Consider the following 21393-nt stretch of genomic DNA (forward strand, 5'->3'; position numbering starts at 1 on the left):
GTATGTCTGTATGTAATCTGATAACATTCATTCATATTCTGGCAGCAGCAATTTCTACAGTTATGTAACTGTTTCTATTCTGGTTCCGTATGGCCACTTAATCAGATCTGCTGGAGGCTTCCACCATTTTAATGGAGTTTCACAGTGATTAAAAAACAGACCAAAAATTTTCAGGCATTTTAAACAAAGAACACAAGAAAAGAGATTCTTTTTAATGAGGCAGAAGAAGGTCTTAATATTGCATTTTATCAGTGCTGGACTAACTAAAGCTACACAGCTTCTTCCTAGCCAAACTGGCACATGTGTCTTTCAAATCCTACTGTAGCTGGGACTACCGGGGAACTGAACTAATAAAAAAACAGTAACATGATTGGAAAAAGACTCTTTTGAAGACTCCGTTAAGCATGAGGCAGAGGGCTGTCCATGATCCCTTTCCTTCAATCACAGTGTATTTTATTAAATTATGAGAGATGGAAGAAGGTTCTTGTGAAACTGTTCTATTCAGAGCCTGTCTGCAGTTCAAGCACTTCTCCTGTGGTAATACCAAGTGAAGCACTCTGAGATTATCAAATTCATATAACTCTGCCTGTAAATACAATATTCATCTCCATTCAGGTATTCTTCAATAGAACTGTGCTTTAATTAAGTTAGGAAATGATTAAATATTTTTCTTCCTTTAATTTTTTAGCAGTTACCTGCAGACAAGCGTGCATCTTCTGACCTTAGTATCGCCAGCTCTGAAGAGGATAAACTTTCACAGAATGCCTCTGTTCTGGAATCTCTTTCTGAAAAAACAGAAAGTAATGCAATTGAGGACAAAGCCAGCACTGTATTTCCAGATGACAAAACAAATGGAGAAGAATCTGAGGACATTAAATATAGGAAAACAGCTGATAACCTATGCGATACTACTGTTGGTGATATTAAAGTGCAGAATGGTTCTGTGCCAACTGGTGAAGATGAGCAAGGCAAAATAGTGCCAGCTGAAAAGAATACAGAAAGCCTGGAAAAACCACAAGAAGGTACAGAACCCCAGAAAGGAGTGAAAGAACTTGACGTGGTAACAAAGTCGGAAATAAAGGATGAACCCAACCTAAAAATAGAGAAAGAAAATGACATGGGAAATGAACAGACGGAAGATGATAAACTGAAAATAGTACCTACAACTGAAAATAGTGTAGAAACTGAAGAAGCCATTTCTAAGGAAACTGGTGAAAAAGAAGAGAAGGAGAATAGAACGCATCTCTCAGAAAGTAAGGAAGAAAAGGTCCCTGCAGAAGATACTACAGAGCAAAAGAAAGATAAAGATGAAGGTCAGAAAGAGGCGATAATAGCTACCACCACAGAAACTCTACCTAATGCTGCAGATCAAGTGGCTGATGAAGAAAAGGAACTAATAAAGCATGGAATTGACAACATTAAGGAGATAGGTGGTATTGCTGAAATACAGATCAGTGATGGGGATAAAATACCTGAGATGGAGGATAAGCCAGTGCAAAGTCAGGCTAAGCAGGTCCATGAGATAATCAGCTCTGAAGAAACTCTATCGGAAAGCCAAGATAAAGCGATCAAAGTAGACAAGAAACTGGCAGAAAATGAAGATATTTGTAATCTAAGCAGCATGGAGGAAACGGAGACCAAAGACTCTAGAAAAGACAACGTAGACCAGAAGGCAATACAGAGCAAGCCTGAGGATATTTCTAATAAAGTGGTGGATAAACTGACTGATACGGACCAAAATTCAGAAAAGCACAGAGCAGAGAATATCCAGGAAAACAATATTCAGATAGACGAAGAACATTTGGAAGTTACTTCTGATGAAATAATGAAGAACAAGCTTCAAGATATTGTCAGTGAACAAGCTGATGACTCTGAAGTCACTCCAGTCCCCAGGATTAGTATTAGCACTGAAGAAAATGAAGAGAAAGTCAAAACAGATAATCAAGACAATACTGAAACTTTACAGCAGCTAGAATCGGAGCATTTGAAGGAAAATGATGCAGATTCAGGCACTGGTTCTACAGCTGATAACAGCAGCATTGATTTGAACTTGTCAATTTCTAGTTTCCTTAGTAAAAGCAAAGAGACAGGATCAATATCTTTACAGGTAAGTATAAGCAATCATATATTTTTATATAAAATAATATGTGAGTGTCACCCTAAAATTATCTCCAAGTTTGACCTTTGCAACAAAGAAAATTATTGAGTGAGAAACTAGTATGACAGTGTGGGATATAAAACTTTGTAGAAACCAAAGTATTCTAAATTGCATGCTCTAACAGTGTCTGGATTTTGTGCAGTTATGCAGCAAAGCTAGAAGCTACAGAGCTGCTAATTATTTTCTAATTTTATTGCATAATTGTATTTTAAAAATGTAGACTATCATATAACAGGAAGTCTAACAATATTAAAGGTGAAGATTTGTGAACGGTTGTAGTTCAGAGCCGATATTCAAGATGACTAGTTCAATGCCTTACTCTGCATGGAATCCCTGTTCAACAGGATGAATCTCTTATAATATCTAGTCTTACATTGAATTCCTGTCAGTTCTATCTTCTGTCTCTCTGTTTAGATTTAGAAGATCTAAGGCAGAGAGTCTCTCAGGTTTGTTTATTCCGAACACTGTACTCCTATGGTTGTACTAGATCGATGCAGTTATGCCAGTATGAATGAGATTATTCAGAGGAAGCACATTCCAGATTATGAACTTTATTTATATCTTCATACTAATATGATTATAGCCATACTAGAATAGTAACTGTGTAAACATGGGTTTGGAGAAAAAAAACAACCCCAAAAAACAACAGAAAAACCCCAGACAAAAATCGTAACTTGGCATAGCTGTGCTAAGCACGACTTCAAGGTGTTTGCAGTAGCCCTAACACAATGGAGACGCAGATTCAGCTGGGGTCTCCTCTTGCAATGGAACAATAGCAGCTCTGAGAAGTGAGATTTCTCCATTTCTGTCGGCAAGATCATCACTGATTTTTGACTAATACATATCAATTAAAAAAAATGAACTTGCTTGTTTAGTTTATTTCCAAAGCAGAAGTAAGTAGGTGAGTAAATTGCTATTCTGTTTCAGTACTGTTTTTCAGAATTAAATATCTCCTTTGGTGACTAGGAAAATTATGGTCAAAAGCAAATTTGCAAGTGTCTTCAGCTCTTGAAAATAAAACTGCATCAGTTCTGTTCAGGGTTTATCTAGATTTTTCTTCTGGCAATTTAGATGATCAATAATTACAGTTTTCCTTTGCTGACTAGAGACAGTTTCAGTACATTAGAATTTTTCAATTTCTCACTTGATTAGCGAGGTACCTGATAAGCGAGAAGAACTCCTGATTACTATACAGTAGGTCTTCACAGAAATATTTGAAGTAATTAAATATTAAGAAAAAAGGGAAAAAAGGGTATAACTTAAATAAGTGCAGAATAACTTACCAATGCTTTATTCAGGAAACTAGAAGACAGAAGAAAACTTTAAAGAAAACTCGGAAGTTTGTTGTTGATGGAGTAGAAGTGAGTGTAACCACATCAAAAATAGTTACTGAAAATGACTCAAAAAGTGAAGAAATGCGATTTCTACGGTAAGTGTTTTTAAAAGTAAAATTTACAAGAGGTTAGCAGCTAATTTTTTTTCTCTTTGAATAAAAGAAGAGGGCTAATAATCTTATTTCTGTAGTATTTGGGGATTAATTTCATTGAATTATAGAATGGTTTGGGTTGGAAGGGACCTTAAAGATGCTCTAGTTCCAGCCCCCCTGCCACGGGCAGGGACACCTTCCACTAGACCAGGTTGCTCAAAGCCCCATCCAACCTGGCCTGGAACACCTCCAGGGATGGGGCATCCACAGCTTCTCTGGGCAACCCGTTCCAGTGCCTCACCACCCTCATTCAATTATTTTGTTAGTAGAAAGAAATGTAAAGTGTTTCTTAATAAGACAATGAATTCAAAACTAGTTTTACTGGACCTGAGCTGTAGATGCTTTTTTCATCTTTTGTAATTTTCCACTTCTTTTGCTTTCCCATCAATATTAAGTCTTCTTTTTCATTATTAGACGTCAAGAGTTAAGAGAGCTAAGACTTCTTCAGAAAGAGGAGCAGAGGGCCCAACAGCAACTCAGTAATAAGCTTTTGCAACAGCGAGAACAGATGTACAGACGTTTTGAACAGGAAATGACAGTGAGTTTCTGGATTTTGGTGCTCTTAAAATATAACATCTTGATGGAGTAGGTAGAATACTATTAGCAGCAATCAGGTGTTTCCTTTTATGATGGCTATAGCTTATTTTCATTCTTGTTAATAAATGGCAATATTTTCCATTGTGGGGTGCCCAGCTTGTATGCTAGAACTCACCTGCCAGAACAGTTCATCATGGCCATCCTTTGCTGTGGTACAGCACTTCACTGAACAGGATTTAGTTTTCTAAAAAAAGATGCCAAATTATTTTTACAGAGTAAAAAGCGACAGTATGATCAAGAAATAGAAAATCTAGAAAAACAGCAGAAACAGACAATAGAGCGCTTGGAACAGGAACACACAAATCGTTTACGAGATGAAGCAAAACGCATCAAAGCAGAACAGGAGAAGGAATTGTCCAAATTCCAGAACATGCTGAAGAACAAAAAAAAGGAGGTAAGAGGCATGATGATAGTATAGAAAATAAGGAGTATGGGCATAGCAAACAGCTGAGATTAGGTCTTCCAGAAGCCTTGTCAACCTCATGTGCTATACTGAGTTGTGGAAGGGTTACTAGCAGTCAGTATAATTTCTTTTGTTTTACTGCCTAAAGTGAAATACAAACAGCTAACAGGAAGATTTAGGTATTGACTTAATCCAGAAAACATCACCAAGTTACAAGACTTTATTTTTCACAGAATCTTTAATAAAATATTTTCTCTCAAATATTAAGAAAAAGTATTTTATTAAAGATTGTGAAAAATATTTGAGATTTCTACTTTTAAACAAATGCAGCTATAGCTACTTAGTAAATACTTATCAAACTAGAATTTCAAAGAAAAGAGTATGGTCTTGATTACTACTGAGAACCGCTTAAATTCCAGAGATTTTTTTTTTGTTAGAGTAATTTGTTAGATTTTTATTGAATGTGTGCTGCTGCTGTTAGAATTTCTTTGTATGAAGTGACAGCAGTTATAAGGATTTAGTTTTTTAACTCAAAAAGGAAAGCCAGGAGAGACAAGTCTGGATAACCTAAAATCTTTTACGGTTAATTTCATACATGTCATACAGTTAAGGCAAAATGAATAACGTTTGACGCTGACACCTTATGCTGTTAATTTGCTTGCATTAGAGTAAGAGAAGGCGATGTGTTTCCATATGGATTTTGCATCTTAAAAGCTGTTTTATTTCATTTTCAGATCAATGGTGTAGTGCTCGTTAGTATATAAATGGCTCTAGTGTTTGCTCTAATACTTAGTAGATTTCTTTAGAAATCTGTACTGTCCATGCTCTTGCATAGAATGATCCTGTAGTACAAAAGTGCATAAAAAAATATAAGTTGTGTTCAGTTTGAACGATATGCTCATATGTAAATAACAATTTTTCTTCTTTTGCGGTACCTCTTGCATTTTTGAGTCTCTCTCTATTTACTGGTGATTGGGTCCTACATGGGAAAGCGGGAAGAATTTTACGTATTGCTCTGAGCTAAAAGCAGTTCTTTCATGGAAACAGGAATAGCATGTGGTGATTTGGACTCTGTTTTCTGAGGATGCTTCCACTATTAAACAAACAGGCATTTGTTTTGGGGTGCATAGTTTTGTATTTAAAGCTTAAGAAGGCGATTTACAGTTTGAAGGAAAATGCAGCTGGTGCTCTAAAACTACCCATGCTATTTTGGAGCGTGCAGTGTTACATTTTTATAATTCTTAAAAATAAATAAAATACATCAGCAAATTAACAGATTAATAGTCAGTTGATTTAGCTAGGTTATATTTAGAATCTTTCTACTAATCTAGTCTAATTCACCTTGGACTGAAATACATTCCATTCCAGCATATGTCATGAAATTTTTCTTGAAAATATACTTAGTTATTGGTGGTTTTTGCTTTTAAATTCTTCAGAACCAAATACTTACAACCAATTAATATTTTATTTGCGTGTATGATTATTTTAAAGACATAACCTGTGTAGATGTCATTTATGGCTGGAGACGCTAATAATGGCATCTTATAAATTCATGTTTGAGACAGTGTCAGAAGTAGCTGGTTTTCAGTGGAAGTTATTTTAAACTTCCAACCATTTTTCACAGCTTTACCATGAGGTAAACATACTCTGTAGTCCTTTTGCCATAGTGCTTCAAGAAAATACCACTCTTGCAGGTGGTGGCTTTCTTGACTATCTGTTCTAGCTGCTGCATGAAAACGCGAGCAAGAGACTGCCATTTCTGAGAGCACTGGGCAGCATTTGCATGCAAAAAGAGGCTGGCATATACCTCCTTTCTGTGCTGCGCTGGCATGCATGAAGCATGTATTGTTCCTTCTCTTTTCATTAAGCTCTTTTCACTAAACTAACGTCCCTGCACGCTTCCCAGTACCTCTAGTGCTTGACCTGCATGTCCTATGTTCACAGTAATGCTTGCTGTGGAGAAAAAGTGTTCTTTTCGCCACCTTCTGCATGCTTATATACACTGTAGGTTTTATGTGAAGTGGAGAAAGCACCAAAAGAGCTGAGAAAAGAGCTCATGAAACGCAAGAAAGAGGAGCTTGCACAAAGCCAGCATGCTCAGGTAACAACGGCAGCTTCAAGCTACTAAAATACAAAAGGCAGCAGTATTCACACGGCTTGATGATTTCACTTCTTGTTGTTGTTGAGTGAATATGGAACTTAACTCAGACTAACCCTACGTACTGCTCTCTTTCTTCAAGTACTCCCATATCACATCCCCTAGAGTATACTGTGTAGAAATGTAGGAGCAGCGATTTCCGGGTTTGTGGTGTTAAGCGTAATATTTCGTATGCTGTACCGAAAAAGAATGGTATTTTTCTACGGCAAGTTTATTTACAGTGCTTTTATGAGTGGTAAGTACCCTATAGGTCCATCAAATTATAAAGGTTACACTCAGAAGTAAGTTTTGAGCAATATAAGCGCAGGGGAGGAAAATGTATATAATATGTAAGCATGAGGCATCTTGTTCGTAGAAGCAGAACAGATTAGGTAAAATGAAGTTACATAAATGTCAAAGTGTAGGTGTATGGAAACTTTACAAGACATCATCTGTAATTTCACGCCTTCAGACTTGCTGCTTTTATATGACCCAGCTAGAAAGGAGGTTAGTATTTTAGAAAAATACTGGCTTTGTGATGGCCGCAGCTTGTACAGAGTGAGTTTGCACCACAACAGAGCAGGTTTGGATTGAGTAACATAAAGATTAAATGTTTCTGTGAGTGACCTAGTAGAAAATAATAGCAACTTTATTTGATTACGTGTTTAATTCAAGAGGGGATTTCCCAGGATAGAACGTGATTGAGTTGCAGCGCTCTCCCCGTACCAAGGATATGCATCTCTGAACTTTTTAAGGAAACAATTAGAAACCTAAATTTTCATAGTGTTTGTAGTGACTTAGTTTGTTTCCTTTGCTGGTTTCAATTTGTTGAAGTAAGAGAGGTGAAAGAGGCAATTCTAAAGGTGAAATATCCATACTTGGAATGATAAGTACTAGACAAGGTGCAGATGTTTAGTTTTAGAATATCTAGAACTTCTGTCAGTGACTACTGTTGTGTGATTAGCCTTGACATTTTAAATGTGTATTACTAACATACAGCAGATCTCATTTCTTCTTTTTTTTTAAGAACAGAAATGCATTTCATTATATTCTGACATAGGAAGTACATTGTGTCCCACAGGGCGTTGCTCAGGTTATGATTCAGTCTTTTCAGTTGTCTTCATGTACGCTTTTCAACGCACAAATGCAGGATGTAAGTCTTAAAATGCAAAACAACAAAAGTTTTATTTCCCTAATTTTCCAGATGCGTGTCTTCTCTTCTCCTTCTTCTCATACGTGCTGATCGATGTCACTGCTGTCTCCAAACTAGTTAGCACAAATTTATGTAATTCTACACTATTCATAGTAAAAAGATCAACATTACAGTAGTTATTAACTCTGGGCAAGACACTGAAGCAATATAATACTCTTTGCTGGTGTTTATTATTTGTTCAGCACATGTGAGAAACAATGTGTGACTTCTATGCTGTGTGTGCAGTGAAACCATGTATTTTTAAAGATAGCTGAGTTTATTTTAAGATACTTATTGGGCAAAACCAAGTGGTAATTTTAAAAAGGTGGACTGCCTTGCACTGTCTGCCTTTTAACCATTCAACATGTTCTTTAGTGAAGTCAGTGACCTTTGTTGTATGCGATACTTGAGTAGATGTGGGAAGTCGAAAGGCCAGAGTGTTTTCTGAGATTGCCTGCTTTATCTTATAGTGCTAGCAATTATAAAACTTCTTAAGGTTTACCATGTAGAAAGAGCAGCAATGATATTTAAGTAAAGACATTTGAGTAAAGCTCAAGCATAATTGCTTTTTGACCACGACTATACTAGAACAGCTTTTCCCCCCGGTCCCTCCGAGTAAAAAATTCCTGGCAAATTAATCACCATGTTAATTATGTGTCTGCACCCTCAGAATAATAAACTTGTAGTTTTCTTATCCTTTTCATCTAGAAAGGGAAACAGAACGATATTTTTCATCAGTCCATACATTTGATTAGGTATGTCTGACAATTTACAAACGTGGCCTTCTAGTTCTTTTTGTACCCTCAGGTTTGTCACTGTCAGAACTTTGCACCAACTGACTCCACTTCTGGTTTTCTGTTACCTGTCTAAGTGTAACTCTGCTGTCCACTGGGAGAGATGAAAGCCTTATCTGTTAATAACTTTCTGTGAAAATGAAAACCAGGATTCTCCTGGTCATAATAAAAAGCACTTTTAATGACCATTTAATTCCATATGTTGCTGACAACTCTTTTAGCAAGTAGCATAGGTTCAGTAAAAAAATAAAAATACATAGCTCAGGAGACCCTTCCGCTGATCGTCTGCAGCCCAGTACTGTTTTTCTGCCTCATCCCATCTCCCTTCCAATAGACCATCTTTAACATTGCGATGTTATGTATAACAGCAAATGCTTCAGCTGCCCACCTTGGCTCTGATATCCTTTCTTTTGATCTTTACATCATGGTAGAAACATCTGCTTTAATTTCTTGTTCTTAAAGAGTGTGTGTGTGCATGCTTGCATGCTTGTAGATGCTTTTTTTTTTTTGATAGTTGCAGAGAAGAAAGGCAACAGTATGGTCTTGGGGCATGGGAGGGGATTCTTACTACTGCCTGCTTTTCATGATGTGATGCAACAGAGTGATACACCCTGGATAATGGGAAGATGCAGGTGATATGGAGACTGCATCAGGCAGATGGCAAATCGCTTTGCGAGGAGCCAGCTCAGCTCTGGTGTGACAAGCTTACAAGTCCTGCAGAATGCAGTTCCTGCAAAAGCCATTGGCTGTCTTCATAGCAGTCTTGCAGAACTCCCAACCTCAATATCTTTGCACCCATGACAAGATAAACCACTCGAGATTGACACACAAATCTGAAACCCAACTGTGTAAATAAATAGGCTTTAACTAATCATCCAAAGCAAAATAACCATACATACATTTTTCTTACCTCCATGAATAATTAACCCTTGATATGATGAGATCAACTTTATATTGAGTACTTGTCTCCGCTAGCTTTGAACCTGCAGCTTGTTTTGAGGAGAGACAAGAGATGGAATGAATTGCAGATTACTGGCTATTTGTTGCCTTTGGTCTTATTTCTGAAGGTATTATTTAAACATTAAATATACTCTTACTTACTCTCTACGCAGAAAATACAAGAGATGCATAATACTATAGCCGAGGCATGTTAGCTCAAATTTTCATAGATGTATTTGTTTTCATATATAGCTAATGCTGAGAGAACTGGGAGTTTCATTAAAATGTAATGTGGTTAGAAGAACGCAATTTAATTTACTTCTATTGGTTTTTTCCAGGAGCAGGAATTTGTGCAGAAGCAGCAACAAGAGCTGGATGCATCTCTGAAGAAAATTATTCAGCAGCAGAAGACAGAACTAGCCACTATTGAACGAGACTGCCTCAACAAAAAACAGCAGCTCATGAGAGGTATCTAGCATCAGACACTCTCTTTAAAAACAGACCTTTGTGTTGTATTTTAATGAAACGATAGTCTGTCCTAAATTTATGAAACCAAAGTCCTTCATGACTAATCTAGAACTGTAGTAAAAACATTTGCTATGGAATAGCATTGTTCTTCAAATGCACTTGTAGGCCACTTGTGAACATACACTAGCAGGTAGATTAGAAAGTACTGTATTGTACTTTCTGAACCAGGCTTCGTCTTTTTTCCAGCTCGCGAAGCTGCAATCTGGGAGCTGGAAGAGCGACATTTACAAGAGAAACACCAGCTCCTCAAACAGCAACTCAAAGATCAGTACTTCATGCAGAGACACCAGCTGCTTAAGAGGCATGAAAAAGTTAGTGTTGACTTCGACACTTTCTTTTGTGTATTACAATATCTTCTTTTTTTTTTTTTATCAAGTAGTCTTATCATCTCTACTGGTAGCTGTTTGCTTGCACAGGCAAGACCCACGCAGGTATTTTGAGGCTGTATATGTTCTGGTGAAATAAAAAAATCTTAGTCATCATACTTTAATAACTTAGTATGTTGAGGTGTAAGTGGTCATATTTTTCCCTTTTGATTCTTTAAAAAAAAAAAACCCACCACATCATCAGCCTTTTTCTATTAAAAATAGCAAATTCTGCTTATACACCAAAACCAGTTTTGGCTTGTGTTTAAATAAATCTGCTCGTTAGTAAATCATCCTGGAATTAAATGAGCATAATGAACTGGATTAGCTTTTGGGCAAGTAGCTGACAACTGTCTCTTTATAGCTAAATCCTATAAAAGCCCAGAAGACAGCACTTATTTTCCACAAGACATTTTGGTTTTTATAGAATACTCTAAACAGAATAGTTCAATTTTTGAAAATGTGAACCCAATAGAGAGGTATTATAGGATCTCCTTGGTGACTGGAGCATGAGCAGCCTCCCCTGAAGGCTGCATGGTTTGGTTTATCCTCATAATGGCTGTTGCTTTCACCAGCTTTTGCAACAAACTGACCCTTCACAACTGCAGTAGCGGAAGTTCAGTTCCACAAGAGTTTCTCCCTTTGGATAACATGGACTTTTCAAAGTGCAATTCAGGAGTTGAACAACCACTGGTAAAATAGATGTGTATTCATATTCATTAGAGCATTAGAGAATTTCATCTGGGTTGGGCATGATCCAGAGTTCTCTGGAATAAGTGGAAGACTCCCTCCTCCCCATTGCTATCACTAGGGCTGGGACTGGTTTCTGTTGAAAGGTGCGGACTCAAACAGCATGCTTATTGATGAAATGAGATGCAAATACTCTAACATAATAGTTACTCTGTAACATTTCCATATGGTTGACATTTTAGGAAACGGAACAAATGCAGAGATACAATCAGCGCCTTATCGAGGAGCTAAAGAACAAGCAAACTCAGGAAAGAGCGAGACTGCCTAAAATCCAGCGAAGTGAAGCAAAGACTCGAATGGCTATGTTTAAGAAAAGTTTAAGAATCAATTCATTAGCCTCTCCAGACCAAGATCGTGAAAAAATTAAGCAGGTAATTAATAAAAACAGTTTTAATAGTGTAAATGCTTAATGTGATGTAAATGCGAGGATGGGATAGAGTGCGCTCTCATCAAGTTCACGGATGGTACAAAATGGGTTGACGCGCCGGATGAGGTCAGAGGAAGTCATCCTTCCCCTCTGCACTGGTGAGACACATCTGGAGTGCTGGGACCAGTCCTGGGCTCCCCAGTACAAGACTGACATGGGTTTACTGGAGCGAGTCCCGCGAAGGGCCTCGGAGATGACTGAGGGACTGGTGGGTCTTGTTATAGGAGGAGAGGCTGAATAGCTGGGACACTTCAGCCTGGAGAAGAGAAGGCTCAGGAGGATCTTACCCATGTGTATAAGTACCCAACGGGAGAGAGTAAAGAAGGTGGAGCCAGACTCCTCTCAGTGGTGCCCAGTGACAGGATGAGAGGCAGTGGGCACAATTCAAATACAGAAAATCCAACTTAAATGTAAGAAAACACTTTTTTAGCGTGAGGAGGGTCAGACACTGAAAGAGGTTGCCCAGAGTGGTTGTGGAGATACTCGGAACTCACCTGGACACGGTCCTGCGCAACCTGCTCTAGTTGACCCTGCTTTGAGTAAGGGGGTTGATCTTTGCAGGTCCCTTCCAACTTCAACCGTTCTGTGACGCAGGTCCCTTCCAACTTCAACCGTTCTATGATTCTGTGAAATATTTTTAAGAATATTTGATTTCTGTGAGCTTTTGAACTAAAACTGCAGGTATTCACTCATTCTTCAAACGGGAACATTGTGAAGAGGTTTTGAGATTTCCTTTTTACTGATGCACAAAAGTCCCAAATCACGGTTTCATATGGTGAGCACTGGAAGGATGAAAAATCTGGAAAATACAGTCTCCTGTAGCTGTATAACACCAACCTTAACCGACACTTGTAGCAACACTGCTGTGTCACTTGGCTTCAGAGGGAGATAATTTCAGGAGTCTGGAAGTGAAATGTGCTGTGTTTTAAGGAAAAATTAAGAGTGCAGACAGAGAAATGGAGCGATAGACAAAACTGTGAGGGCATTCCCTTTGTAAGAATTTTAAAAAAGAAAGAATAAAGAAAATACAGTTATTGTTTAAATCTTTTAAAACCATTCTTTTCAGTTACGCTGTTAGGTATTCATTCTATTACATAGAGTTTTTTGACTCATGTAAACTGTTGTATCTAGAGGCCCAATATAAACCATCTTTTTCTTTTTAATTTTAGTTTGCTGTTCAAGAAGAAAAGAGACAGAAGAATGAGAGACTGGCTCAGCATCAGAAACACGAAAACCAAATGCGGGACCTTCAGTTGCAGTGTGAAGCAAACATCAGAGAACTGCATCAGTTACAGGTTAAAAATAGATGATATTAAATGAACATTCAGTGGGAAGACTCAGGTTACTAACAGATGCAGGCGAAGCAGAAACGTCTTTTCCTTCATTTTTACTGATTGGCGTAGGGTATTTTTCAACTTTGCTTTCAAAGGCCTGCAGCATACTGCTTAACCAGATTCACATCCTTACATCAGTTAATGAGAAATCATTTTACATGCAAGAAGAGCATGAACCGGAAGCAGATGATCGCTTCTAGAATATCTTTCAAGTTCCCAGTGCTATTTTCTGTAGGCAACGTTTCCTTTTAACCTAATTTTGCTGAAATGTCATTAATCAGAACAGAGGTAGGCAGCACCAGGCATTACCCACAAGACGTTTGTAGCAATACATGGAATGAGGTGGTTTTTACAAAGTGCAGGCTGCCGTGTGTACTTGAGCTTCAGGAAGGTACTTGGAAGGAATTCTCTTCTTGCGATAAGGAACTCTATTTTGCCCCTTTTGGTATGTATTTTGTAAAAGTTGCTGCTGTATACCAGAGGCCACATCTCCTTTTCCACTAAATCTGCTTTCCCCTGTTTCAGGGACACAGGGGACTTTTAAAGCACTAAATGGTCCCCTGCTGATAACCTTTGCGTAGAGAAATCTTCCAACGACCAATGAAGCTAGTTCTGCTCTATTCGCTTACTTACATCCTGCGAAAACAGTCCCTGACTATGCCACTAATACACCGCAGTAAATCCCCAAGTACCGTGGGAGTCTTGCGAGAGTTTCAGCTCAAGTAAAATTGAGCAGATTAGGGCTACTCTGAGCTTCACCAAGGAAAAATTGGCCCCTAGCTGCACTCGGGTCTAGCCAAGTGCTTGTCATTTTTGTTCCTGTGTTTTTGTGCTCTGCATCAGACCCAGTTGGGACTGGAACCCTAGAAACAAGAGCGTGGGGTTTAGAGACTGCCATTGCCCACTGCTCTTAAAAATCAAAGATTTGATGTAGCCAAATACTTAATTTTTTTTTTCTTACCATGCTTCAAAAGTCCTCTGAAAGTTAGGCAGATGCATGTGTACCTTACTGAGAGGAATGTGAAGCTGATGCGTGGTCTGATCATCCTTTTCCTTTTTATGGGGTGATTCTGAGGCTGCTTCTGCAAGCACATTTCTCTGCTCTCCAAGCCCCATTTGTTAGTCTCAGCTCCTTGGCACCAAGAGTGGAAATATTTCCAAAAAACGACCTCCTTTTTAATGTAATTGATATTAATAAATTATACAAACTGTCTTTAGAAAGCGAAGCAGAAATGCTGTATGACCTTGAAAAGCATTATTAGGCAGTGGAACACAGTTTTGAGTAACGCTGTCAGCTGCTGCCTTAATGATACCCAACAGTATATTTGGATTTTACAAGTATTTCTTATCTCAATTGGTTCCGATGGAAAGACCAGCTTTTGATAATGCAGCCTCGTAACATACTTTTGTAATTATTCATGTCACTATTTACACAGAATAAGCTAATTAAAAAGAATTAGGACAACATATGTCACTGTACAAATGTTGAGTTGCCTAATCTGAATTAGTTTTACATAAGGATTATCTTTATCTTGTTTTAAGAATGAAAAATGCCATCTACTGGTTGAGCATGAGACTCAGAAGCTAAAAGAGCTAGATGAAGAGCACAGCCAAGAACTGAAGGAATGGAGGGAGAAATTGAGACCAAGAAAAAAGGTAAATCGGAGCCGTTTACGAATCAGAAAATAATCAAGAGTTGGATCTAGGAAATACAGACAATACCAGAAGTATCGCAGAGGAGGAGAATCAAGCTGCTGTACAAAACTGCTGTAGTTCACGGAATAATAAAAGGTGTTAAAAAAAAAAAAAAGTGCAAAAGCTGAGCAAAGGGCACGTGCAACCAAAAAAGTTTGCGTGTTACCGGCCTCTTGCTGTGTTCCCTCTTGCAGCGCATGTGTGCGTATTTGCATATAAAACTTCTTAGCTGGAGGTAAATCTGGTTTTAGGAATCTATTTCAGAAGCCAGTAGGTTACTACAAAAATTGAGTGCTAAATAGCCCATAGAGGGTGGCGGAGGTTGGTTTTGGTTTTTGTATTTCATTTTAAAATGGAAAGTACCAGATTTTCACGCAGTTCAGCGAGTATCCTACAGGCAGATGATGTTCTTAGCTTGCTGTGTCTTGGTTGTCTTGCAATTTCATAATTACTAGGTGGTTTGGTTTTTTTTCTGTGATGGTGTGTGAAGTTACGATGTCATATCAGGCAGTATGTCACCAGTATAACAGGTTTCCTGTGCTTTGCCTTGTAATCCTATGACAATCTGATTTTGGTTTTAGACGCTGGAAGAAGAATTTGCCAGAAAACTGCAGGAGCAGGAAGTTTTCTTTAAAATGACTGGAGAATCCGAATGCCTTAACCCTTCAACACAAAGCCGGATTTCCAAATTCTATCCAATCCCCAGCCTTCACTCCACTGGGTCGTAACTCTGGGAACTGCTGTAGGTTTTTTCATACTTGGAATTCTCCATCCTCATCGTCTAACCTGACTTAATCTGCGGTGTACATGAAAGGACCTAGCGCTTTTTGTTTTCGGTGGAGACAATCAGTGTCATGATCAGTTTCTTTACTTCTCGGATGGAAGAAAAGAAAAAAGGTGTTGGTGTATAATGGTAATGTTGTGTCCTTCGGATGTTTCAAGAGTAAGTGGGGTTTTTTATCTCAGTCTCAACAAGTATGTTATCTATGGTTTTGACTTTAAGCCTAAAATATTAATTGTACTCTTTCTGATCACAAAAAAATGGTTTCTCATGTGAACATTTAAACGGTGTAATATTAGTTCTGCTTCTGTGTTTTTAAGTGTCTGATTTCTCCACGAGAGAATTCCGCAACTGAAACTGCCGTGAGAGGTTTAAAATGTTACAATGTTGAGCAGTGTCTTCATAGCAAGGACTGAAACTAATTACTCAGAACACGCCAATAATCAGGAAAATAAACCCTTATGTTTAAACACGATTGGTAAAAGCAAAAGCCTTTGCAACTTCTTTAAAAAGAAACCTCTGGCATAAATTAAACTGAGCTGATCTCCATGACATACTTTGTCCATTAGTTCCGTAATGAAATGGGGTGCTAGTTTAATTAATACAGTGCCTGAAACACTTAGATACGCTAATCCTGGCAACGGGATAGTGTTTTGTCATTTAAAAAAACAAAACTCCTTAGCATTGTTGTTACTGTACAAAACAGAAGATTTCTTGCTGCTACTGCCATTTTTGTTGTAAACCCTCACCCTAAAATATTTTGCACTAAAATATGTAAAGGTGAAAGAAATGCTAACTTTAAAATGCACAGTTTGTTATTTTCCTTAGCTATTACAGGTGGTTAGTTCTACAAACTGAAAAACTGTAGAATGTATTTTTTTAGAAAGCGGTGTGCAAAGTGCACGTGGTTTCTCTAACTGTACCTGGAATGGGTAGAGCCATTTTTCTGTTCTTACCAAAGCCTGTTCATTTAAACTCCATCAGAAGAGTGGAGGCGGATGGTCGTATTTATAAATAACCGTGGCTAAAGTCTGATTTGAGTAGAAGTGTTAGATTTGATTTTTTTTTTATTTTAGCCATTTTATTTTATAGAAAGATTTAAGTTAAATATATAGACAAACTACTTTATGAAGCTGGGTTTTTGCTTTTGTGTTGCCACGTACTAACATAGGCAGTTTTTATTTTTCAAGTTCATAGATGTACGATAAGTTATTTACCTGACTGATCTGCAGTGGAAAAAATCTGAAATGTTTCTCATGTAGCTGGTAGGGAAATACAACTGTATTAGCTCACTTTTACTGCACTCTTTTTGGTGGTTAGAGTTTGAGTCGTATCAAGACGGTATTATAAGCTGTACTTCGGTATGCTGGAGTTCAATCTGTAAAATAGTATTTGCTTTCTGTCCTTTGAGGCCTGGCTTTCTAGTCTCTTTGGGTATCAACTGTAAACGTTTTGTTTTGCTAGCTTGCGTTAAACGTGTGACTGGTGAACATTACATGATGTTCATTTCACGGGAACAGTGTTGATGCATGTGAATGAACTCATAAATTAACATAGGACTTTAGTCGGATGTGGTTGAAATCTTGGATGCTGAAATCCTTGGACGTTGAACCTTCTCAATGAAGACACTTAAAATTTACAGCACAGTAAAAAAAATTGGGAAAATGCATGTTTTAATTTAAATTTTGTAACTTTTTGATAGCATAATTACTTTAATAGCTAGCCTTAATTTCTGGCATTTTATTATATAAATGTGTATTGTGTACTGTTGTAAATTCACATACCATATCTCTAGGATGTTACCTGTCGCTAAATGCAAAGTTCTTTAAATTGTTTATTTAGTAGGGTGAAAAATGTCTTTGAAGGCCTTTTTAAGCTCCTCCATCGTAAATTGGCTGTCACTAACCTAACATTAAATAATCTTCTCTGTATTTAACAGAATTTGTTTGCAATTTCGTATGAAGTAGGCTCAGTGCTTTACTCGGGGAGTAGACAGGGCAGGCAGATTTCCCCTTCTGGATTATCTCTACCTTCATCCACATTAAATCCTCGGAGGGAAGTGTTAATCTTCTCCTCACGTTTTTGGCAGTTTCAGTGATAACTTGCTAATATATGTTGGCATACTGTTTATCTCTGTCTGAATCTTTTAAATCTTTTATTTGAAGATCCTTTTCACACAAGCCCCTGCAACCTGATCTCGTCGTAGATTGTACAAATCAGTAACAGAGTTCTGTGATGGAGGGAGGGATCGAACGTAGCGATGGAAGCCTTAGCGGGTGTTTGGTCAGGTCTCCAGGTGCGGAGCGCTGTTAAGCAGTTGCAGCCTTGTGAACTGCGCTGAGAATTGATACCAAGCGTGAAAATATGTTTTTCTGGGGGATAACAGGAACTAGCATGGGTACTAACACATTTAGACTGATAAAATTGGTTTTAAGTATTGCAGAACATGAAAGAGGTGTACAACGTTATGTCAATGTCAGAAAATTCAATTCAAATGAATTTAGTCTCACGTAAGCCTGGAAGAGATCTCCTGAGATACAAAATCCAGTCTCTCTACTGTCACATGTTGCATCCCAGTGATAAAAGTTAGAAGCTCCATCTCCAAGGTAGTTAGGTGTATTTCAGCCAAAACAACGTACTTTCTTACTGAGTGTTTGGCAGATCTCATTTTCCCCACACGCCCTTCAAAAGACGACCACAAGTCAGTATTTGCTCACCTTTGTGTTTTACTGCATCATAAATATTGTCCACAGGAAAATGAACAAAGGCAATAAAATGCATGAATTGCAGTGCGATATACTGGTTGTCCTCTCGTATTGGCAACCGGTTCTCACAAAAGCCCCTGCCTGCAGGCCCACGGCCTCTGACAGATTCAGTCCTCGCAACCCGTTCTTCCTGAGCTCTGAAAGCAGATTTCAGCACCTGCCCAGTCAGCTTTCTTGGGATAGGGCCTTGTAAGTACGGGAGCCGGTGGCTCCGCTCGCATCCTAACGGTTACTAGAACTCAGCTGTTTGCAGGATCTTGCAGTCCTTTGCAGGATCTTGTAGTCCTCTGCTAATGCAACACTGCCGGTAGCCTGGGGAGATCTTTGGCTAACCGAACCTGAGGTGGTCTTGCTGCCCCTGTTCTTATAATGAGATTCTGTATCTTGAATAAATTCTGCGTCTCACCCAAACGGGGCTGTCTGAGGAGGGTTTACCAGCCGTGGAGGAAGCGGGCTGTGTCTAGCCCTTGGCCTCCTGAAGTCCCAGGGGAACTTTGCTGTTTACTTGGTTGAAGGGGAAATACTCCAGCATGTTGCTTCCTTTCTGATTCTCATAAAACAAATTTGTTTCTTTTTCCAAGCCCTCTGCTAAATACATGAGAAGCATGTAGGCATGGAAACATACGATACTGAGGTTGTTATGATTGATTAGATAGATGCTCGTTTATTAAAGGTTTTTCTTTAGAAGGTGTTAGCTGAATTGACACCTGAATTCCAATTCAGAGGTGACAGTACCGCACTGTCCTGACCAGTGGCATTCACTCAAACTGATTTTTCACTTCACTTTTAAAATCCTGATATTCATTCGGAGCTGCATCCTTTTTTTCAGACAATGTTTTAAGCTAATACCCTTTTAAAATTACAGTCGTGGGTATTCAATATCTAATGAATCACATGGTTTAAAAAATTATTCTTCTGTCCTAGAGGACTTTTATAACTACATGCTACTGATTTATTTTTTCTTAATAAATAGGAAACTTAGCACCTTAACTAAGACAGAGCCAAGCAAAGCAGTCATGTAATTACTTTCATCACACCGCACTGTCTTTTCTGACAGCAATATCACATAGGAAGTTTAAGTTGATTCTCCACCTGAAGCAGTATCTGTCTTGCGAGACATGGTACGTGAAAGATTTAAATAAGTTCAGGCATGTAAATCCACTTTTAGGTAGCCTGATTTTCAGAGCTGCTGTGTAGCTGCAGCTCCTAGGACCTCCGAAATGCTCATCTTTGCTGAAAACCAGGGAACAGACTTAAATGTGCAATTAAGCTCAGTGCTAGTTGCTTCCACTGAACTACTGCTTTTTGGTTAATCTGCCATGGGGGAGTGGGGCAAGTTCTTGAGGACAGTGACTGTATGGTCATTAGAGGAGAGGGCAGGGAGCAGTATTGAGGATGGTCACTATGTAGATAACTTTCTGCTTTTTACATTGGCATTTACAATCCCGTCATTTTACTTCAAAATCTACTTCTGGATCTCAGAAACTTCCTTGCGTTGATGTGTCTACGCACGTTTCCCATTCCCTGACTTGTACTGTCAGCTTCACAGCAGATACAAAATGAGGTCAGAGGGAATTAACCTTCCTCATCGACAGGCAAGCCGAGGCCAGGATGCCCTGTCATGTTTCTCAGTCTTACAAAAGATGAGAACAGATAAAGGGAAGAAGACAAAAGAAACTTCACAGTGTTTCTCTACATTGCTTGCAGAGCTTTTAGTTGTTCTCCATCCCCTTCCTCTTGCCTCAATCCTCATACTTCATTTCCAAAGCTACTTCTGCGCTTCTGGCCTTAGGGCAGTCAGTGGTGCCAGAGAAAGAAGACAACCTCTTAGATAAGAACATGCTCAAAACAGCTCATGAGTAAGGAAGGCTCGTGTGCTTCCACTGTACTGAAAGCAGAAGGGAGTCGCTGAGCCCAAAGATGCTCTAATTTTCCAAAATCTCTTCCACAATTACCAAGCTAGGTGGTAAAACCTCTTTCTTACGGATAATCAATCCTAAAATGGTGGAAAGAACAGAAACTAGCAAGGGACATTGAGTGAAATCTGTAACGTTGAACTGTCATACCCCTGTTTTCTGTAAGAAAGCCAAGCAGGGTGGTCTTCTGTGATAAAGCGTACAAATCTGAGGCATCTCCAACCTCGCGTTGTCCCAGCAGTTTGTTGAATGTTTTGTGTTAGCTGCAAACCAAGTTATTTTTGCCTTACAGAAAGCAACCAAAAATCATGAGATAGATGAATAATTGGCTGAGGGTCTTTGTATGTACAGCTCATAGAAGTGAACTTGCAGTAGCAGCCATACAACAGGGGTTTTTTTGTGTCTTGTTTTTAGAAGTAATTTGATTTCATGGCTTTCTGTAGAATACTGTAATAATTCTGCTGTAAATACAATAAAATCACAGTTTGCTGAGATGGCCTCTGTTTTGTTCATGGAAAACTCGCGTGAAATACAAGTAATCTGTGAGTGATTGGGACAATTTAGAATTTTTAAAATAATTGAGTGTAAAAAGTACTTAACATTGTGCAACGTGTGGCTCCCTGACTGGAATAGCCGGGGGCGGGAATGCAGATTTAGCACAAACCTGAAAGGATGCTGTTTTCAGTGACTGCCCTGCCCTGTTGGTGGGAATTCAACTTGGGGTTGTAGGAGCTCCAGTTTCTGCCCCCCAGTCCGTGGGTAGGGAGGACCTCATGACAGCCACCCTTCCCACTCAGGTCTAGGCGAAGGAACGAGGCAGCGCTGTTTGGCAGCGGAGCCCCCTGAGCAATGATCCGAGTGCTGCGGGCTGGATTACGAAGCAAATGAGTGGTTGTAGGGCTGCAGTGCCTCAGACCGCTCTCAGCTGCCAAACCCTGCCCCATGACACAACCTGCAAGCATGTTACGGTGGTCCCGAGTAGTTCAGGGATGGCTTCAGACATGGAAACACAGCTGCTGCGCTTACACATGATGACAAATGCTTTTATCGTTGTTGTTTTTAAAAGAGAGAATTAAAAGGCAATGTCTCATTTCAGCAGAGCCAGGTGGGGGAGTATGAATCCCCC

The 21393-nt window shown here is 38.8% G+C and overlaps 1 protein-coding gene across 2 annotated transcripts in view; it reads left to right on the plus strand.

The window, feature by feature from the left end:
* SLK (STE20 like kinase) overlaps window positions 1-20758 on the plus strand; it is a 52083-nt gene extending 31325 nt beyond the window's left edge. The window contains exons 9-18 of one of the 2 annotated variants that reach the window (XM_009277844.2): window positions 689-2107; window positions 3457-3587; window positions 4059-4182; window positions 4456-4635; window positions 10045-10174; window positions 10421-10545; window positions 11532-11720; window positions 12946-13071; window positions 14653-14766; window positions 15387-20758. In XM_009277844.2, coding sequence (XP_009276119.1) covers window positions 689-2107; window positions 3457-3587; window positions 4059-4182; window positions 4456-4635; window positions 10045-10174; window positions 10421-10545; window positions 11532-11720; window positions 12946-13071; window positions 14653-14766; window positions 15387-15533 — 2685 coding nt within the window. In that variant the 3' untranslated portion in view covers window positions 15534-20758. The remainder of the gene's footprint in view (window positions 1-688; window positions 2108-3456; window positions 3588-4058; window positions 4183-4455; window positions 4636-10044; window positions 10175-10420; window positions 10546-11531; window positions 11721-12945; window positions 13072-14652; window positions 14767-15386) is intronic. The other variant, XM_009277845.2, reaches the window with a different exon arrangement.
* The last annotated feature ends 635 nt before the right edge of the window (window positions 20759-21393 follow it).

This window comes from Aptenodytes forsteri, unplaced genomic scaffold (assembly GCF_000699145.1).
Source record: "Aptenodytes forsteri isolate BGI_AS27 unplaced genomic scaffold, ASM69914v1 Scaffold15, whole genome shotgun sequence".
Classification (NCBI taxonomy): domain Eukaryota; kingdom Metazoa; phylum Chordata; class Aves; order Sphenisciformes; family Spheniscidae; genus Aptenodytes; species Aptenodytes forsteri.